The sequence below is a fragment of the Nannobrachium achirus genome (genome assembly GCF_963921795.1).
Source record: "Nannobrachium achirus genome assembly, chromosome: 12".
Classification (NCBI taxonomy): Eukaryota; Metazoa; Chordata; class Actinopteri; order Myctophiformes; family Myctophidae; genus Nannobrachium; species Nannobrachium achirus.
Genome location: NC_137832.1, coordinates 41877509 through 41897650, shown reverse-complemented (window position 1 = coordinate 41897650; position 20142 = coordinate 41877509). Strand labels below are relative to the sequence as shown.

The 20142-nt window shown below is 45.0% G+C and overlaps 1 protein-coding gene across 1 annotated transcript; it reads right to left on the bottom strand.

The window, feature by feature from the left end:
• Window positions 1-1791: 1791 nt before the first annotated feature.
• Window positions 1792-9364, bottom strand: LOC308295593 (UDP-glucuronosyltransferase 3A1-like). Its single transcript, XM_080738645.1, is given in 11 exon segments — window positions 1792-2783; window positions 4152-4371; window positions 4604-4689; window positions 5124-5269; window positions 5579-5635; window positions 5638-5769; window positions 6045-6220; window positions 6614-6777; window positions 7819-8080; window positions 8126-8227; window positions 8569-9364. Coding segments are annotated over 11 exon segments (1701 nt in total). The 5' UTR covers window positions 8657-9364; the 3' UTR covers window positions 1792-2515.
• Between the last annotated feature and the right edge of the window lie 10778 nt (window positions 9365-20142).

Sequence of the window (20142 nt, the reverse complement as noted above, 5' to 3'; positions counted from 1 at the left end):
TATTTTTTGGGGTGATTCTAATAAAGGTTGTGGGATGTGAACTGGATTCCACTGTATCTATACTATAATTTTGCGAATGTCTGTCTGTCTGAGTGAGTGTCTGTCTGTCTGAGTGAGTGTCTGTCCGTCCGAAACAGCGTTTCTCCTCAGTGGCTGGAGCAATTGATCTGAAATCGCATCACCATTAGCATATGAACATACCTGACATAACTGTGAAGCCCGTTTGTCACTTTCACAAATCGTATGCTGTATATTGTCAAAATGACATCAGAGTATCAAGTTACAGAGGGGGGGGCGGGAGGGGGGAGAGGAGCTGAGCAGAGTAGAGTATCGAATTACAACAGAGGGGTGTGTGTGTGTGTGTGTGTGTGTGTGTGTGTGGCGCGCACACACACGGGGGCCTGTGCACACACACACGGGGGCCTGTGCACACACACACGGGGGGGGGGGGGGGGGGGGGTTCTGGCCCTGTTACAGATGTTGTCCAAAAATCATGCAGATCGGTACACAGTATCTCTGTAGCCGTTAAATGGAACGGGTATTTCTTACATTGATGCTCCTACATATTAGCATGCAAGCACCAGTTAAAGTTACTTTCCATCCCTCATATACTGTGTGCACAGTGCACATCCCATAACACACTGCACATCATTTCGGAGCTCATATCTTTGAACGGGTAAGGGCTAGTTTAAAAGTAATTCTATGCATGTACTGTAGCGGACCCAGCTGGACAGTATAGAGGTTGGAGACTTGACTGATGAGTTTTAACATTTTATTGAGTAACTCAACGTAGAAACTGGAAAGCAAAAAATACATAAATCAGGTAATGCATCAAAAAGTACCATAATACATTTTCCATACAACATTAAACTTGTACAAATACATAAACCACGTTATTAGAAAATACATTACATTCATGCAACGATAAGACCAAGATTAAGAAGCAAAACATCACAAAATGTACCTTTTCCCCCTTTCCAGCTAGTTGCATGTCCATGGCGTCCGTGATTCAATGTCTCCTTCCATGTTTGATGTCTGTATGTCCTTAACCGTCTTTTCCTTTAGTATCAAACCCTTTGACATAAACCTTTACACCATAAACCTTTACGTCATGCCGTTTCCTTCAAGCCTTCTTTTCAACTGAGGCAGTCAGTGATTTAACCCCAAGCCTAACCTCGCCTCACCAGGCTTTCCTGAGAGAAAGCCTGGTATTTGTTTACTGATCAAACAGGTCGTCTGATCCGGTCTAGACCGGATGATATCTTACGTCATTTTCTATTCAAAACGGACTTAGTCTCGCGTGGCCAGACGGTTGCCTCCGCGATTTGGTCAAATTGACCAAATCGCTCCCAGCATATAGTCTGGCGCATCAAAAGAAGAACGATGAGTACCCGGTCAAAGCGGAAGTGAAGCCCTCGTCACTTCCGCTTCCGTCTCACATCGCACAAATATTTATCATTATATAAATAAAAATCATATAAGCATGTTTAGCTTGCTGCTTAGCAGAAATGACATTTTAAAATATATTTTTTTGAACGTTAATGCCCGTTTTCGATACTCGCCGTTCTGGAGCTGCTGTTCCAGACTCTATATAGCATTCAGAGATTGTGGAATAGTTGTCTGGCTACGCAAGACTAAAACGGACTACACTTTGGCCGGAACTACCGCCGGAATCAGTTTTATCCCAGTTTAGCGCATGCGCAAAACCAGGTTAAAACTGATTCCGGTCGGTAGTTCCGGCTAAATTGTAGTCCGTTTTGAATACAAAATGACGTAGGACGTCATCCGCTCCCGACCGGATCAAAAGCCAGAAATTGGAAGCGATCCCAGGCTACCCCAAGCCCAGCTGAGCTGGGTCCCAATCAACCTCATTCCCAGCAGCTGGCACAATGTCTACATATTAGGGACTTCCTGTCTCCACATTAATGAACAGGAAAGAAAATATACATTCAAAAATAAAAGCATTAATTGTGGGTCTGTTACATGTACGTGTTCCTTTCATCCTAGCTGCACAAAAAAAAAGTCGAGAGTAAAGACTTAAGGCCTGTCCATAGTATCTCCGAAACCTCCGAAATGATCAGTGAGTTGTGAGATACTAGGCCTTTAGGCACATTCTTTACATCTCTGAAGGAATATTACGCATAGTAGCCTAATGAGTGAATCGCATAGATCACATCAGTCTGCATTTTGCATTTGTCAAGTATCAGTTTATTGACTAAGCAGCAGCACACATATTACAGCAGTAACAAGTTGTTTTCAAAGAAGAGATGATAAATAGTAATAAAATATCCCATAACACTCCCAGAAAAACAGTACTGTCACAAGTGAGGTATAAATCTTAGTAGTGTCCCTGACTGATAAAAGTATGAAATTATTGTACACAGTTAATCGGAAATTGTTATTACATCGCTTTTGTTGGTTGTTGCTGTTGTTTTTACTTGTTTTTATTTTTATGTTAAGAATAACCCCATTATGTTTTCTTTCAAACATACTGTACATTCATTCATTCATTCATTCATTGTACTTTCTTGTGTTTGCCGCTGCTGTTCCTGCTCCTACAGTAGGACCAGCAGAGAACTACAATTCCCAACAGTATGAGGAAGAGTATCGACGCAATGTCTAATAGGCATCTCTGGTACCAAGGCTGGGTCAAAGAGGCTGGACGTAGGTGAGCTCCACCACCGCTGCGTAGGATGTGCTCCACCCACTGGACCAGTCTGAGGCCTGGCGGGGCAGGATGTGACCGGTGAATCCTGCTGAGTGACACAGCCGAGGACTTGAACCTGCACAGGGGAAAAGGGATCGAGGAATGAGGGAGAAGGGAAGACGAGATTAGGGATGGGCCGATATGAAAATGTCATATCACGATGATTGGTACAAAAGAAATTGCGATTTCTTGTGCTTGTATATCGGCAATTTTTTGGCAAAGACATTTGATAGAGAGTGAAAAAAAGACTGTATTGAGTACATATATTAAGTACCTTTTACCAATTATAGAGGGTTTAAGTGGTATGCAGCTCGGCAAATAAAAGGTGAATTGATCCCATGCATGACAGAGAACGATATCACGATGAATTACATCTCCACGGTATGATTATCATTTTTTATCATGGTAAACGATAATATCGCTTATCGTCCCATCCCTAGACCAGATAATGTGGCATTTTCAACTCAAAATAAAACATGAAAAGCTGCCCATCCATACCGGTATGTCCATCTCACCATCCATCCAAAATGGTAAACGGTCAACATCTATACTATAATTTTGCGAATGTCTGAGTGAGTGAGTGTCTGTCTGTCTGTCTCAGCGTTTCTCCTCGGTGGCTGGAGCAATTGATCTGAAATCGCATCACCATCAGCATATGAACACACCTGACATAACTGTGAAGCCCGTTTGTCACTTTCACAAATCGTATGCTGTATATTAGCATTTTTATGGTGTATCTATATCTATTTAGCCTACAGTACCTTTTGTGACCACACATGTTAAGGGAGGGGCGCTGTTGTTCAGGCCATGCACAATCACACACAAACCCACACACGGGGGGGGGGGGGGGGGGGGGGGGGGGGGTTCTGGCCCTGTTACAGATGTTGTCCAAAATCATGCAGATCGGTACACAGTATCTCTGTAGCCGTTAAATGGAACGGGTATTTCTTACATTGATGCTCCTACATATTAGCATGCAAGCACCAGTTAAAGTTACTTTCCATCCCTCATATACTGTGTGCACAGTGCACATCCCATAATCCACACACTGCACTCATTTCGGAGCTCATATCTTTGAACGGGTAAGGGCTAGTTTCTATATAGTGCCTCAAAGTTATTTACAAAGTGTGTTAGATTGACCCATCCACTGACACACATGCTCATCAGAAGAAGTTAAGCTTTCCGTGTCTTGGCTCAAGGTCTCTTTGACACAAAGGCAGGTGGAGACGGAGATTGAATCGCCAACCGTTTGGTCTCCAGGTGAATATTATACCACCTCCTCCATCCATCCATCTATCTACTGTATCCGTCCGTCCATCCATTTATCATCCATCTGTTCATATATGCATCTACCCCACGATCCATCCATTCATCCGTCCATCCACTCATCTGTCCATCTATCCGTCTGTCCGTCCATCCATCCATCCCAGACCATAACCCCTACCTGTTGTCACGTATGATCGAGTCAATTGTGGAGCTCAGCAGTTCCCCAGTGATGTGTGCAGGTTTGATGGTCAAGCCCAGGCCCTTGGCTTGAGCCCTCACCATATTGTCATACTGATCTCCAAACAGAGGGAGACCCAGCACAGGAACAGCATGATACACTGCTTGGAGCAGGCTGTTTTGACCACCATGGGTTATCAAGAGAGAGGCTTTAGGGTGACCTAAGAGACAAGTGCAGAAGATCCAGTGACATGAGCTCTTAAAGAGTTGTTAGCATGACCAAGAGAAACTCAATATTAAAGCCAGATCCATCATAGACACCCCGTGTTTATATTCATGCATGTGTTCTACAATAGACAGCTGCTGAATACTGCTCCACACTTGAGTGTTCCCTGAAGGAACATTTGTTCACCATCTCCATGGTTTTGTCAATTGAGAGTCACTTTTCCATACCCAGCAGGTCGTTCTGAGGGAGCCAGGGCACCAGCCTGAGGTTGGGAGGTATGTCCACATGAGAGGGCCATCGTTGGGGGTCATACCTGTAGAAACACCAACAGGTATACCGGAATAAAAAAGTATTTTTTGAATGTTATAATATGCAGTGTACCACTATGTGCTGGTAGAATTAAATAATTAATTGACAGCAGCATATTGTACTGTAGGTCCTTAGTGCTCTAACTTATATGGCTGGATTATCCTGTCCACGGTAATGCAATGTAATCGCCCCTATCCTTCTGTCTGTGAGTCATTGAAGAAAATAACTTCAGAAATAATGTTTTTTACCATTTCGTAAAACTTGTTGGGTATGATCAGGAGGCTACCACAGTTAACTTTGGGGTTGAAATAACCAAAGGCCAAGGTTAAAGTCAAGTCAAAATGACATAAATAGGACACATTGTACATATGCTAGCTAGCTGTGCACCCAAGATGCGTTGCCTTTGTGCCCGTGTGGATCCATGACTCATGAATCTACCTCCAGAGGACCCCCTGGGGAACCCTGGAGAAGCCTTCAGTGAACTCCACCAGCAGACGGTCCACAGAGACAGAGGAGACCATGGACCCTAGGGTCACCACAATGAAGCCGGCCTCTCCATAAGCTGAGATCCATGACTCCAAGTCCTTAAGGGTTAGGTGGAGAGAGAGGTAAACAGAAAGACGGTAGAGGACCAGAGGACAGAGAATGTGAGGAAGGCACAGGTTGAGCATATAAGTAAGGGCACGAGTGGGCAGACGCAAAAGCTGATCAAGCAATGGATGTCGAATGTATTGTGCGTCACCATCTTCCTGTAAGCAATCTATATAGCTATATGTTTAAGCCCAATCATGAAGATTATTTATCTGATCTGTATGGGTTAGCAATCACTAAACTAGAATAGAATAGAATAGAATAGAATAGAATAGAACAGAACAGAACAGAACAGAACAAACCTGATCCAGAGGCTTAGCAGGTGCATTGAGAAGGCCTCCCACTAACACAGTGTAGGCCAGGGCATAAGAGGCTGGGGGAATTCCAGGGAGAAGTCTGTGTTAAAGGCCCACAGCTCTGCTCCCAAGTATAATTCCTCAAGACCACCAGGGGGCAAGCCTGAGCCCAAGTGGTTTTCAGCTACACCCCTGAACTTTGACCATAATTAGATTCTGGCCTGGGGGAAAAGACATGAAATATTTACTTTATGGGACCTTTGAGAAACATACTTCATCATTGGACATTCTATCAGAAAACTCTCATAACTACTGGAACCAGGAATGTTTAACCATTAAATGGTTATCTTTTATATCAAACTGTGTGGGGCTCTCAATCTCACAGACATCTCTCAAGAAAACCCCCCATGAACATAGGACTAATCCCCATCTCAGTGATATAAAATAGCTGGTGAGATATGATCACAATTACTCCATTCTGACCTATTGGAGCCAGGAGGGCATAGAGCAGGTTCTTTGCACGCCCCCAGATGTCCATACGGTCAGGCAGATCCGAGCTGAAGACAGGGACATAGGAAAGAGGGCTGGGCAGGGCGATGGACAGAGGGCCATTCAGAGTGCTGGGATAGAAGGCAATATATTGAATACCTACACGAAACAACAAAAACAAGAAAGCATAAAATACATTTTGGTTTATACTGTTTAACTTATAACTGCTTACAGTACCATATAGGCTACCATATCTATGACCACTGAAATACAAAAATAAATCTGATTCTGGTGTATTGTAATTATCTCATTGTTCAATTAGTGCTGGTTAGTCACTGTGGCCAAAGTCAAGACAGTTAAACAACATGTTGAAGTGACCAGGAATGTCATTGAATTGTATCTATATCCAAGTGTAAATGAACATTGTATAATATAGTTATTGTTACTATCTTGTTACCTTGTAATACATTTGTTTGAATACTTAACCTAAATAATAGGATTACAGTGATAACTTGATATAAACCGAACACTGTGCACAAGTAGGAGATATACCAAGCTTGCGTGCCAGGATGAAGGAGCAGGGGTTGAAAGCATCAAGGATGGCCACGTCGTATTGCTGAGCCTGGAGGAAGGCCATCATCTCACTGTCCCCCAACAACTTGTCACACTGGTACGCTAGGTGCCCCATGAAGGTCAAGAAGTTATTGAAGTTATCCCTGCCAGAGTGACAGAGAGGGAGTGAGACGAAAAGAGAGAGAGAGAGAGAGAGAGAGAGAGAGAGAGAGAGAGAGAGAGAGAGAGAGAGAGAGAGAGAGAGAGAGTGTGTGTGTGTGTGCAAACACAGCAGCAAGATTCAGGAGCTGCTGTGATAGGAGAAGATATCAAATGACTACTAATGATTGTGTATATCCTTGCACCATCTGCATTGAGTGACCTCTATACATGAACTGTTTTCCTTCAATTGTACATATTTTGTTTTGATGATATTGTATTGATTGATAGTACAGTATTGTGTACACTTCTGCTTTGGCAATGTAAACGTATGTTTTCTCATGCCAATAAAGCCCATTGACTACTATCGGTAGTCGCCAAATATGGCGAAGGCGTTGTTACTTGTACCCTTGAAGGATGTGTGTGGGTATTGGATATTTGTCAAGGATTAGCTGACTCTACATTATTTACAGCCCCTTGTAATATTTGTGTCCTTGTATTGTATTTCTTATGTGGACATAAACCAGTAAGACTCCCTAATCGAAATAGGGCAAAAATGTGTTTTTCCAAAATCTTCCTGATCCATGTTGATGACATGAGTGTAGACATGCTGTGTAGTGATTTTCGGGCAAAATCTGTAGGAGCAGTGTCCAAAAATGTGTTTTTAAAAATCGGCCTGAAGGTGGCGCTATATGGGACAGATTCATGTTGATGGGATGAGTGTAGACATACTGTGTAGCGATTTGCGATTTTAGGGCAAAAACTGTAGGAGCAATGTCCAAAAATGTGAAGGTGGCGCTAGAAGAGGGCCATGTGAGAAATGAGATAAAAATGTGTGTGTGTGTGTGTGTGTGTGTGTGTGTGTGTGTGTGTATGTGTGTGTGTGTGTGTGTGTGTGTGTGTGTGTGTGTGTGTGTGTGTGTGCCTGCGTGCGTGCACGTGTTTGCGTTAAACGAGAGTACACTCCACCTACTGTACACAAAATACAAAGGGAGTGGAGTGAAGGAATGATGGTAAACAATGATAAGCATCATAACACACAGTACCTTCCCAGTAAGAACTGAGTCTGCTGCTCCAGAAACCAGCCATTGTAGTCTTTAATGTAGCTGTCTCCTAAAGACCAGGTGCTCATCTGGTAGCTCTCTGCACGGCCGTATGTGCGTGTGTATGTTTGTATGTGCATGCACGATGTGTGCCTACAGGTGCATATGAGAGATACAAACTGTAGCTGGAGAGTTAAAGAGAAATAAATAAAATAAAGAGAAAATACATTTTCTGAGATTGTTTGTTTGCCTGAATGCTTGTTTGCTGTTGTGCGCACATGTGTTTGTTATATAAGTGTGTGATACATACCTGTAATAACAGGGTTACCCAGCTGCAGAAGCATGCGGACATCATGACCGTGCAGGTGGAGGTTATGGGAGATCTCATCTAATAATAAGTAATGGCTTCCACCTATACAGTAGGAGAGGAGAAAAGAGGAAAGGAGAGGAGAGGTGAAGATGATGATGCAAGGATGCTACTGTATTCCCATCATTCTGCTTTACCCTAAATTAATCCTAGAGTCGCTATTCTGGGCAGACAATAGCAGATCTACAAGCTTATGTATGTTGTGATATTGTAGATTGTAAGAGATTTGTTGTAGAGGAAAAAAAGAAGTGGACCAAGTATGGACCCTGGGTCAGGTCCACAGTCAACAATTAAGTATATAAGGTTTTTAAGTGGTTAATGATTTTACTATGATGACTTCTCAGTTCTCACACCAGTTCCACTCCATTGTAATGTAGTCTACTCACCAATGAGACAGACAGTCAAGATCTTGGCAGACTGTAGGAAGCCAGGGACCGTCAAGAGGAAAGAAATGACCCAAAACAAGATTGCCATGTCACTATAGTTCAACACCCTGAGCAGGCAATGTAATTCCTCTAAAAGACAGTTCTAGTAATACAATGCCTCCAATGGATGAAATCTGTTATAAAAATGTCACATGATATGGAGCAGGAACCATTGGCTCTGACTGTAGGTATTGTAGCACAGGCCAACAGTGTCTTCTGTTGTGTATGAGAGTAGTCAAATCCAGTTAAGTGCATGGGATAGATAGTAGTGTCCTAAGACACGTGGTCTGGACAAGGGGAAAAAGGGATTGGAAATGGGGACAGCACACTTCAACACAATGAAGTCACATGAGAATGTACCTGTAACATTCACAGGGTTTCTCCAAAACAATTATAAAAAAATAAAATAAAAAACGTTTATGCTCCTGCTAATCCCTTTCTGTGAGCTGCAGATGAATCCTGATATTGTTCTTTCAGATGGAAGACAGCAGGCTAGTCAGATAATACTCCACACAGTCTACAAACAAAACAAAATAGTAATAATACACCTGTTAGGATAAATCCAGTTCAGTTACTGATGGAACTCATAAACGTCCAAGCTTCAGTTCTGATGCAGGTCTTTAAACGCAGAAAGCAAAACGTTCCGTTTGAGTTTTGTGCGTCTGAATGAGGTTGTGATGTGAATGGTCTAGAAGTCATACAGTCTGATATCTACTAGCAACGGACCTGCAGCAATGAAAGGGAGGGAGACAGAAATACTGAGAGAGAGAGAGAGAGAGAGAGAGAGAGAGAGAGAGAGAGAGAGAGAGAGAGAGAGAGAGAGAGAGGGTAGGGACCTCCCCTTTGTAACACTGGAAAGACAAAGGAAAAGTTAGAATACTAATCCTGTCACAGCAAAACTTTGCCATGCATGTACAAGTACAATATACATACTGTATACAGTGTAAATGTAATTCAATTTAATGTAATTTAATGTAATAGAAGTAAGCAATTTACCCCGAGTGAGAGGACATTATGCTCTCATAATGTCCGCAGTGCGGGTGTTATCGGACGAGGCGCCAGCCGAGTCCGATAACACCCGCACTCAGGACATTATGAGAGCATAATGTCCGACCCCGAGTGGTAAATAGCTTTTCTACCACTTTTTCCCGTATACATGAAAGAAAACACATAGTTGTAACTTGTAAGGATCTTAAGTTACAATCATTATTGCCTATAAAACTTCCGCGAGACAGCAGATAGTTCCACAAACAACATCTTCTACTCACCAACAGATGGCGCCAACTCCATAGTAATCCATGCGTCTAGCTTACAGCTAAGCTAACGTCAGTTAAAAGCACCGTTCCGGCCGTAAATAGAGGCTGTTCGCTTCCAGAAAGGCATAGGTTCAGAGAAAAGGGGCTTTAAAGTTGGCGGATTGCATTGGATCCAAATAAATCGGCGACGATAGTACGCACGTTAGTAAACATAGGACCGCTGCGACCTTCATTTGTTGGTTGGGGGAACTACCTCCTGAAGTCCCCGGATGTACACTGAGGCGCATTGATCTCGGACACACAACTTTGCGGCAGTTGTCCTCTCATAACCTCCGGAATTTAGCCAATCAGAATCCAGTATTTGAACACGTGACTCGAAAAAGTGGTAGAATAAACTGTAAACTCCTGAATCTTAATATAATTCTAAGTTACAGTATACAGTACTCTGACCTTTCTAGAGTTATATTGACACTTATAGAATATAATTCATAAATAATAACAGTCACTTACGTTTCACCTAATTCAAAACTGCATACTATATGAAAATAATCACACCAATCAAAAGCCTCCTTATTTTTGCAGCAACTGAGCTGGTTGAGATGCTGATTTTGACAGACAGTTTTCAATTATGTCAGAATCTGTACACAGATTCACAAACAATAAGACCTAAACAGTCTTTTAAATTGAATTGCATTTTAAATGTATTGACATTCAACAGCGTGACGTCCATTATAGTGTTTCAGAATCACATTCCAAAGTCTGAGCAGAAATAATGGAAGAAATAATTCTTCTTAAAAGGACATTTGTTTTCTGAGCCACAGTGACCTATCCAGCATATACAGTAGTACTTAAATAGGAAATAACTAAAGTCATGTTTCTTATAGAGGCTTAGGCAAAGTCAATTATTTTATTGGATCTCAAATTAACAAGAGTAACATATACCACAAATAAGTGCAGAGAATCTGATATTTAATATTTGACATGAATATTCTTTACAAAATGCTTTGAGTTAACACCACAATCAGTTTACACATAGCAGAAATTACATATAGAAAAAGCTATTTCAACTGAAGTCATCATTCAGACCGTTTGATATTGCATTTAGTGCTGAATAGTGTTGGGTATCGTTACATTTGAAGTAACTTATTTTGAAGTAACTCGTTAAGTTACTTTAGTTACTTGAAAAACTATTCCGTTAAGTTACTCCGCTACCCAATGAGAAAAGTAACTTAACGATATATTTCTTTCCGTTACCGACAATTAAAACCCACCTGCGAGGACGTTTGGTAAACATAAAATAGCCTACCGGAGTGTTGTGACGGTAACCAGATAAGTCGACCTCTTTCAAAGTCGACCTCGCTCGTTTCCCAACGGGTCATGAGGCCTTAAACTAGATGCAGATTAGACTAAAATCAAATCTGTGCTTCTGGGGGTCCCTGGAACAAAAAGGTTTGCAATAGGGGTCCATCCGTGGAACAAACTATTTTGAGATGGGGGTCCACGGCCAAAAATACATTTTGGGGTTCCTTAACCACTGATAGGCACATTCTACAAATGTCTTCTAAATCATAACAATTTTCTGAAAAAAGCTTATTTTGCCATCAGTGTTTCTCAAACTTTGTCATGTGAAGGACCCCCAGAATGATATGTATTTGGCTACGGACCCCCATCACAAAATATTTTGTTCCAGGGACCCCCAGAAGCAAATATTTGATTTTTGTCTATTCTGCATCAAGCTAAGGCCTCAGACCCGTTGGGAAACGAGTTTGGGGTCGACTTTGAAAGAGGTCGACTTTTCTGGCATTCGTTGTGACAGCTGGACTTCAACATGGAGATTTGCATTGACGTTGAACCTCCTCCTTTCTTTCACCAGTAAATCCAAAAATAGTGTGAATACTTCCACAGCCTTACTAAAAGGCTGTCTCTCTCAAGCCCTGCCATGCACGACTGTAAATGATATGTAAACAAGACACGAGCACAGATAGTTTGTCCCAACTCTTCCTGCTCACTTCACAGAGCTGCCGTTCGTCACCCTGTGTCACACCACTAGTGACAACCTATATAAAACTGTAGACTGACTATGCAACCACCACAGACTGCAACACATTTCTGGTCGGTCACCTTTTTTAACAGTCAGAGGCGAGTGGGACTTGCCTTCAGAGGGGGAGGCAGACAGACAGGCAGACAGACAGACAGACAGACAGACAGACAGCTACACACGCCTTTCACAAGTGTATTTGTTGACAGAATAAGACAGAAGGAGGAAATGTGACTCGGGGCTTCTTTTTTAATCGGTGGCAACAAAAAAAAAACAGTGAAAATGGAACACTTTTTAAAAAAAATAACAAGATTACTTTTTTGAAAATGTAACCAAGTAACTAACCGTTATATTGATAAATGTAACTCGTTAGGTTACTCCGCTACTGCCAAACTAACGTCGTTACGTAACGCCGTTAGTTATAATGCCGTTACACCCAACACTGCTGCTGAATCCAGTACATTTTGTGTAATGAGGTAACATGCTCTATTCCCAAAAAGACTACAGTGTGTTGACCCAGTGACACCAACAGGGTTCTTCTGACCAATCATCAGTATGTTACGAGTTGGGAGTGAGAAGAATGTATTGGAGGGGGAGACAGGATTTTCTTCTAAATAGTACTACTGCCTGTTCTAATAGCTGTGTTCCGCTTATCATATTTTCAGACTCTTAATTTTCAAAATGGATTCCAGGGACAACGGGGGTCCGAGATGAGGTTCCAGGGGATCCACACCCAAATGAGTAGTTTAGATTAGCTATAATGCAATTCACTTGATTTCTTTTTCTTTTCTTACAAGTGAATATTCTGTATTCAGTATCATCAACATGAATGTATTTCTAATGGACAATATCTAGACAATTTCATTTAAATCAAAACGTATCAAGCATATCATATAACATTATATATCAGGGTCCCTAGCCCAGACAATCAGGTTTATCAATGATCAGATCCGGAAAAAGAAAGTCTTTTGGGGATCCGTGTCATGAAAATGTTTGAAAACCTATGGTCTGGTACACATACTTTAAGAGATCCCATTCAAGCAAGTTAGAATATAGACAATGTGGGTGGTTTTGCAGATAAAATAATGCCTGATAGGAATGCTGCATGCTATTGAAGGTGTGAATGATTTTGTGTTCACAGTGTTGCAACCAGCACCACAACAGTTCATGACTGTAATAGATGTCCAATGTCAAACGATAGTATACGGTAGGGATGTCCAAAGTGTGGCCCAATGACACATTTTATGCAGCCCGCGGCATCATTCCTTAAAGTGATCCCTGACTAATACGACAAATATGTCTTAAAACATTATAATTGTCCTCTATAACTACAATGTAAAATTTAAAACACATTAAATATTTTATTTCTTCTAGAAATAGCTAATCTTTCACTCAGTAGGGGAAATGCCTGTCGCAAGTTGATGATGTCATAAATGTCATGTGTCATTTTTATGGCACGCATGTGCAAAAAAACAAAACACAAACACATTTGAAATATTGATATGATGCTCATATTAACCATAGGAAGTATTACGTTTGTTTTTATTTTCACATGCATGCCATTAATTCCATAGGGATAGATCACACTTGACATTTATGACATCATCAACTTGCGACGGGCATTTCCCCTATTGAGTGAAAGATTAGCTATTTCTAGAAGAAATAAAATAATTTAGGTGTTTTTAATTTTACATTGTAGTTATAGAGGACAATTATAATGTATTGAGGCATATTTGTCATATTAGTCAGGGATCACTTTAATTGTGATATAAACGGCCCGCCAGCACCGTCAAACAAGAATATTTTCCCAGAGTATCATTTGTCAGGATTGTTGTTGTTCCCTGTTGTCTCATTCTGAAGGGGTCAAAGAAAGGCTATTTTGTTGTATTTTTTATCTTGCATGTCTGGTTACATTAATTTTGGTAAAGTAAGTTATTTGTGTTTTGTTCAGAGCACACGCCAGACAAAAGACCATTGATATTAAATATTGATGATGATAGTTAAAGGAAATATTGTAATTGCAATGCATATGTATGTGACTTTGTTATGGTCCAACCGAAAGTACATTAAGTCAGGAGATATACCGGTAGTTGGCCCTTGGGTTGTTTTAATATTTTCTAATGTGGCCCCCTTTGAAAAAGGTTTGGACACCCCTGGTATACGGCAACTAGTGGTATATGTGGAGAATGCACCATTTTCACATTGCTTGCAATTTGTTATTACATCCACCCATCCATTCTTAATATAGGAGATCACAACACTGAACTACATTTGGGAAGCGGCAAAGCTGAAAGCTTATAATTCCACCTTTATCTTCTTCCAGTCAGTGCCCATTTCAAGTTAATTGGGTGGACAGGCAGCAAGTCACAGCTGAACAGACTAGTTGGCATAACACATGTTGGATGAATGGAGCGCAATTGGGGTTTTGGGTGGGCTGGTGGGCTGTTGCTGGCAAGTCAGGCTTGACATGTAGGTTAGGCTGGACAAAGAGCTCATTGTAGCCGAACCAACGTTTGGTTGAGTCAGAGAGGATAACTTTAAAGAAGAGACTTTATTTTCCTTATATGCGAACCTGGGACTGCATTCAAGCACCCTTTTGTGAACCTTTTTGTTGGAATAAAACTACTTAAAGAGAAGAAGAAGCCTCTCTTGCATTCTTACAGATGCACCACAGCGGTCACCACTCCCCAATCAGCGAATTTAATTATTCTACATTTCAAATGGTCCCTCTTTCCGGATAAAGTGACTGCTGTGGAGAGAGTGAAGATGATTCCAAACAATATAAATGGAGCCATGCAGCCAACCGACGCCCAACCCAAAGGCCAGGTATGTGTGCCCACTGGGCCTGCTGACTATTATGCCCCTCTGCCTGCCTCTGCGACCTACCTCAGCCCTATACTCCCCTCATCGCCCTACTATAGTATGGAAGGAATATCCGATATGCAATCCCCTACCCCCCTGCACATTGATCAGTGTAGTCCATCGACTGATGCTCGCCCAAAGCTTCCCAGAGAGTCAGTGTACTCGGGACCCCAGCACCACAGTAGCCCAGACCCACTGTCTTCCCGTGCAAGGCCAGAGGTTCCCCCTGCTATATTGGAAACAATGAGACAGATGAGAGAAGATAACCAGAGGCTGCAACGTACAGTATTTGACATGCAAAGGCAGCTTATTACCAGCAGAGGGCCAGGTCTGTCCCCTCCTCCTCCTCCCCCCACGCAATACAGCTCCCTCATTTATCCTCCTCCACCTCACCCAACACCATACAGCTCTGTCATGTTTCCTCCTCCACCTCCCCCCACTCCATACAACCTACCAAGCACAGCACTACAGGCCATGGCCAACATTCCACCAGGGCCTGTGCATGCAGCATGGGTAGAAGAAGTTGAAGATGGGGACTGGCCACTCCCCCCTCCTCCAGTGGCAGAGAATACAAAGCCCCAATTACCCACTGCAGTGATTAATACCAAACCCCCTGTACCCACTGTCACACTGCCCACGGAATTGGTGGCAGAGCTGACCGCATGCCTCAAGAATATGGGGAGGACCCCAGGCCTGCCACCAAGACCCCCAACACCTGAATACTGCGAGCCATACGAGTTTGATGAGTCAGAGAAGTCATTCTATGCATCAGAGTCACCTGTCATCCCACAGAGATCTGCCTATTCAGTTCCTCCACATCGAGGCCCCCCTGATGACCAGAGACATGAGGACTTCTACCCCAGCCGCCACACAGAGTATGTGTACCGGGGCCCCCAACCCACCATCCCAGACTTCAGTAGGGGGGACCCCCGTGAGTTCGCCAGGCTAAAGACCTCCCAGAGAACCTTCTCCCAAAGGATGCTACAGAGAGGTTCAAATATCAGATCCTGGTAGATCATCTGAAGTTTGAAGAAGCACTTCTCATAGCAGACTCATACACAAACTCTGCAACGCCCTATACAAACACCATGGCCTCTCTAACAGAACACTATGGGCAACCCCACCAGCTGGCGTTAAGGCGCATTGCAGATCTAATGGAGGCGCCTAGCATCCGGAGCCATGACACAGCTGCCTTTAAACGTTTTGCCCTTAGAGTGAGAGCCCTGGTGGGCATGCTCGACCAGCTTGGACAGAAAGGCCGTATTGAGCTACAGTGTGGGTCCCACGTCACTAGATTGATGTCCAAGCTCCCACAGAGTATGCGGTCTGAGTTCATGATGTATGTGTACCCTCAGCAAGTCAGGGTCCCTACGCTGCTACACTTTGCAGACTGGCTTGAGTTCGAGCTGAAGATTCAGGAGTATGGATTCGAGTCCCAAAACAGAGAGGGCAGAGAGAGCACAGAGGCAAAGAGGGACGGGCGGAAGGACTCCAGGCCTGGAAGGCCCACCGCAGTGCTCCATGGGGCCGAACAGAAGGCAAGCAGCCCTACTGTCCCAGACCCCCCATCCACCAGTGCCAACCCCCCAGGTAAGGCTGTTCTGCCATGCCCATACTGTGGGGACACCCCACACTACCTGAACCAGTGTACTAGTTTCACCCAGCTTTCCACTGAGCAGCAAAAAGACTGGATCAAGAGCAACAGGCGGTGCTGGCGTTGTTGTCGCTCCCACCAGGCTGCTCAGTGCAGATTAAAGGCCAAGTGCAAGAAATGCAACGGCAGACACCTGGAGGTTTTGCATGATGTCAATATTAGGCCTGCCACGGTGGACACCTCCTGCCTAGTGAATACTGCCAACGAGGTGCTGTACTTAGACAGGCAGTCCGGCTGCAGTCAGGTACTACTGAAAGTGACCAAGGTCATGCTGCACAATGGAGAACAGACTATGGAGACCTATGCGATTTTAGATGATGGATCAGAGCGCACCATGCTCCTACCAGCGGCTGCTAAAGTACTAAAACTGCAAGGAGAGCCAGAGGCCCTTGCATTGAGGACCGTGCGCAAAGATCTCAGAGTTCTGCACGGTTTGTCTGTCTCTTTTTCCATTTCTCCTGCCAGCCAGCCCCACAATACATTCAAGATCCAGAGAGCCTTCACTGCCGATCAGCTGGGGTTAGCAGAGCACTCACAACCCATAGAGACACTTCAGCGTAAATATAAGCACCTGAGAGGCCTTCCCCTGCAAACGCTGGAGCGAGCTCGTCCCATGGTCCTCATTGGCTCAGACTACCCCCATTTAATTACCCCTACAGCTCCAGTCCGTCTGGGACCGCCAGGAGGACCAGCTGCTGTGAAGACCAGGCTGGGCTGGACTATTCATGGACCTACCAGTGTTGTCCGCCAGTATCTCCAGCCACAGCAGTGTCTCCATATAGACACCCAGTCCCCTCATGGTGAACTCCTTCATCATGTACAGCAGCTCTGGCAAATGGATGTGTTGCCCTACAGGAGCGAAAAGGTGGTGACACGATCAAGGCAAGACCAGGAAGCAATGCACATGCTGGAAACCCAAACAGTAAGGGTGGAAGTTGACGGGGTGCATCGCTATGCAACCCCCTTGCTGCGAGTAAAGAATATGCCCTGTCTGCATACCCCTAAAGAAACAGTCTTGCCATGTCTCAGGAGCACTGAAAGACGCCTGATGAAAGACTCAGCCCGAGCAGCAGCCTATGGTGAAGAGATCCTGAAACTGGAGCAGGCTGGATATGTGAAGAAAGTAGCCGGTGAGGAGCTGAGCAAGTCACCTGAGTCCTGGTTTATCCCGCACCACATGGTGAGTCATAATGGGAAAAATCGTATTGTATTTAACTGCTCCTTCACCCACAAGGGTCGTAACCTGAATGAGCTGCTACTACCAGGCCCTTCTCTGACCTCCAGCCTGCTGTTCTGCTGAGATTCAGAGAGCATGTTGTCGCCATCAGCAGTGACAGTAAGGGAATGTTCCACCAGGTCAGGTTGCTGCCCGAAGATAGGCCCCTGCTCCGTTTCTTGTGGAGAGACTTGCACAGAGAGGAACCACCCACCATTTATGAATGGCAGGTCCTACCCTTTGGAACCACCTGTAGCCCATGCTGCGCAACGTTCGCACTCCAGAAGCACGTGGCAGACCACAGCCAGCCAGAGGAGGACGTGCGGGTGGCCATCGAGCAGTACTTCTATGTGGACAACCACTTACAAAGCCTCTCCTCCCCCACAGTAGCCAGGCAGCTGGTCGACAAACTGAAGATGCTGCTAGCCACCGGTGGATTTGAGCTGCGGCAGTGGACTAGCAACGTCCCAGAAGTCGTCAGTCACCTGCCGAAGGAAGCAAGATCGCAAAGTAGTGAGTTGTGGCTCACTGAGTCAATGGCTGACCCACAGGAGCTGGCACTTGGACTCAGATGGCTTTGTGCCTCAGACACCCTTGGATACAAGTGCCGCCTCACTGACCGTCCCCTACCAACTAAGAGGAACATTTACAGTACACTGGCGAAGCTTTACGACCCCTTAGGCTTCCTAGTGCCCTTCACCACACAGGCTAAAGTCATCGTGCAGCACTTGTGGGACAAAGAGAGGGACTGGGATGATCCGTCCCTGCCGGAGGACACCCTCAAGGCGTGGCTCACCTGGGAAGATGAGCTACAACATCTGCCAGATATCAGCCTACCACGATGCTACACGACATCCCTTCTAGACCACCCCAGCTCCACGAGAAGCCTCCACATATTCTGTGATGCATCTGAGAGGGCCTACGGCTCAGTTGCGTACCTGCGCACCGAAGACAAAGACGGGAATGTGGAGGTGTCTTTCCTGACAGCACGGTCAAGAGTGGCCCCCAAGCGCCAGCAATCTATGCCCCGCTTGGAGTTATGTGCAGCGCTGACTGGTGCACAGCTGGCTGCGCTGTTGCAACGTGAACTCACCCTGGAGCTCGACGAGGCGGTGCTCTGGACAGACTCCACTACAGTTCTCACGTGGCTCCAGTCTGACTCATGCCGTTTTAAAGTGTTCGTGGGTACGAGAGTCGCTGAGATCCAGGAACTGACTGGAGCCCAATCCTGGAGGCATGTGGACTCAGCTAATAATCCTGCAGATGACCTCACCCGTGGAAAGACACTGAGGGAGCTTGCAGCGAAATCCCAGTGGAGCCACGGCCCAGCATTCTTGCTCCTTCCCGGCCAAAGCTGGCCCAAAAAGCCACAAGTTGAGCCCTTGGATGGCACAGAGCTGCGAAAGGCCGCATTCTGCGGTTCTATCTCCACTGCTCCTCTTCTCCCCCAAATTGATGCCAGCCAGTTCACCAGTTTTAAGGACATGGTGGAGGCTGTTGTGCAGGCACGCCACGGGGCGGCAGGTGATCAGTCTACCCCATCTGCAGAAGATTATCGAGAGGCTGAGAGAGACCTGCTGAGACAATCCCAGATCGACTGCTTTGCTACTGACCTCCAGCACCTGCAAGACAACAAACCAATCCCCTCCACCAGCCGTTTGATCACCCTAGCCCCTGAGTATGACAAGCAACTGGAGCTGATCCGAGTTGGAGGTAGACTGCGTCGCAGTGACCTTCTGGACCCGGAAACCATTCACCCCATAGTAATGGATCCTGCCCACCAGGTGACCAAACTCATAATTCATGATGTGGATCAAGATCTCCATCATCCAGGCTCGGAGAGGCTCTTTGCAGAACTCCGGCGCAAGTATTGGATCCTGCGTGGAAGAGAGGCAGTAAGGCGACACCAGCACAGCTGCGCAGATTGTCAGAGATGGAGAGCAAACCCTACAGTACCACAGATGGCAGACCTACCCCCTGCACGTCTGCGGCTGTTCAAACCACCTTTCTTCTCCACAGGAATGGATTGTTTCGGGCCCTTCACAGTACGAGTTGGACGGCGAAACGAAAAGAGGTGGGGTATACTATTCAAGTGCCTCACCACCCGGGCAGTCCACATAGATGTCCTGAGTAGTCTGGACCAAGACTCTTTCCTAATGGCTCTCCGCCGCTTCATCTCACGCAGAGGGAAGCCAGCTGAGCTTTTATCAGACCAGGGCACCAACTTCAAGGGTGGTGAAAAGGAGCTCCACATCTCGTTCAAGTCTATGCACCCTACTCTACAGTCTGAACTGGCCAAACAGCAGGTCAAGTTCAGATTCAACCCCCCCAGTGCACCTCACTTCGGGGGTGTCTGGGAGAGGGAAATCAAGTCGATCAAAGCTGCCCTGTACTCTACTACCCAGATGCAGACCGTGACAGAGGAAGTCCTGCGCACAGTGCTTATTGAGGTAGAGGGCAACTTGAACTCGAAGCCCCTGGGTTATGTATCCAGTGACGTAGCAGACCC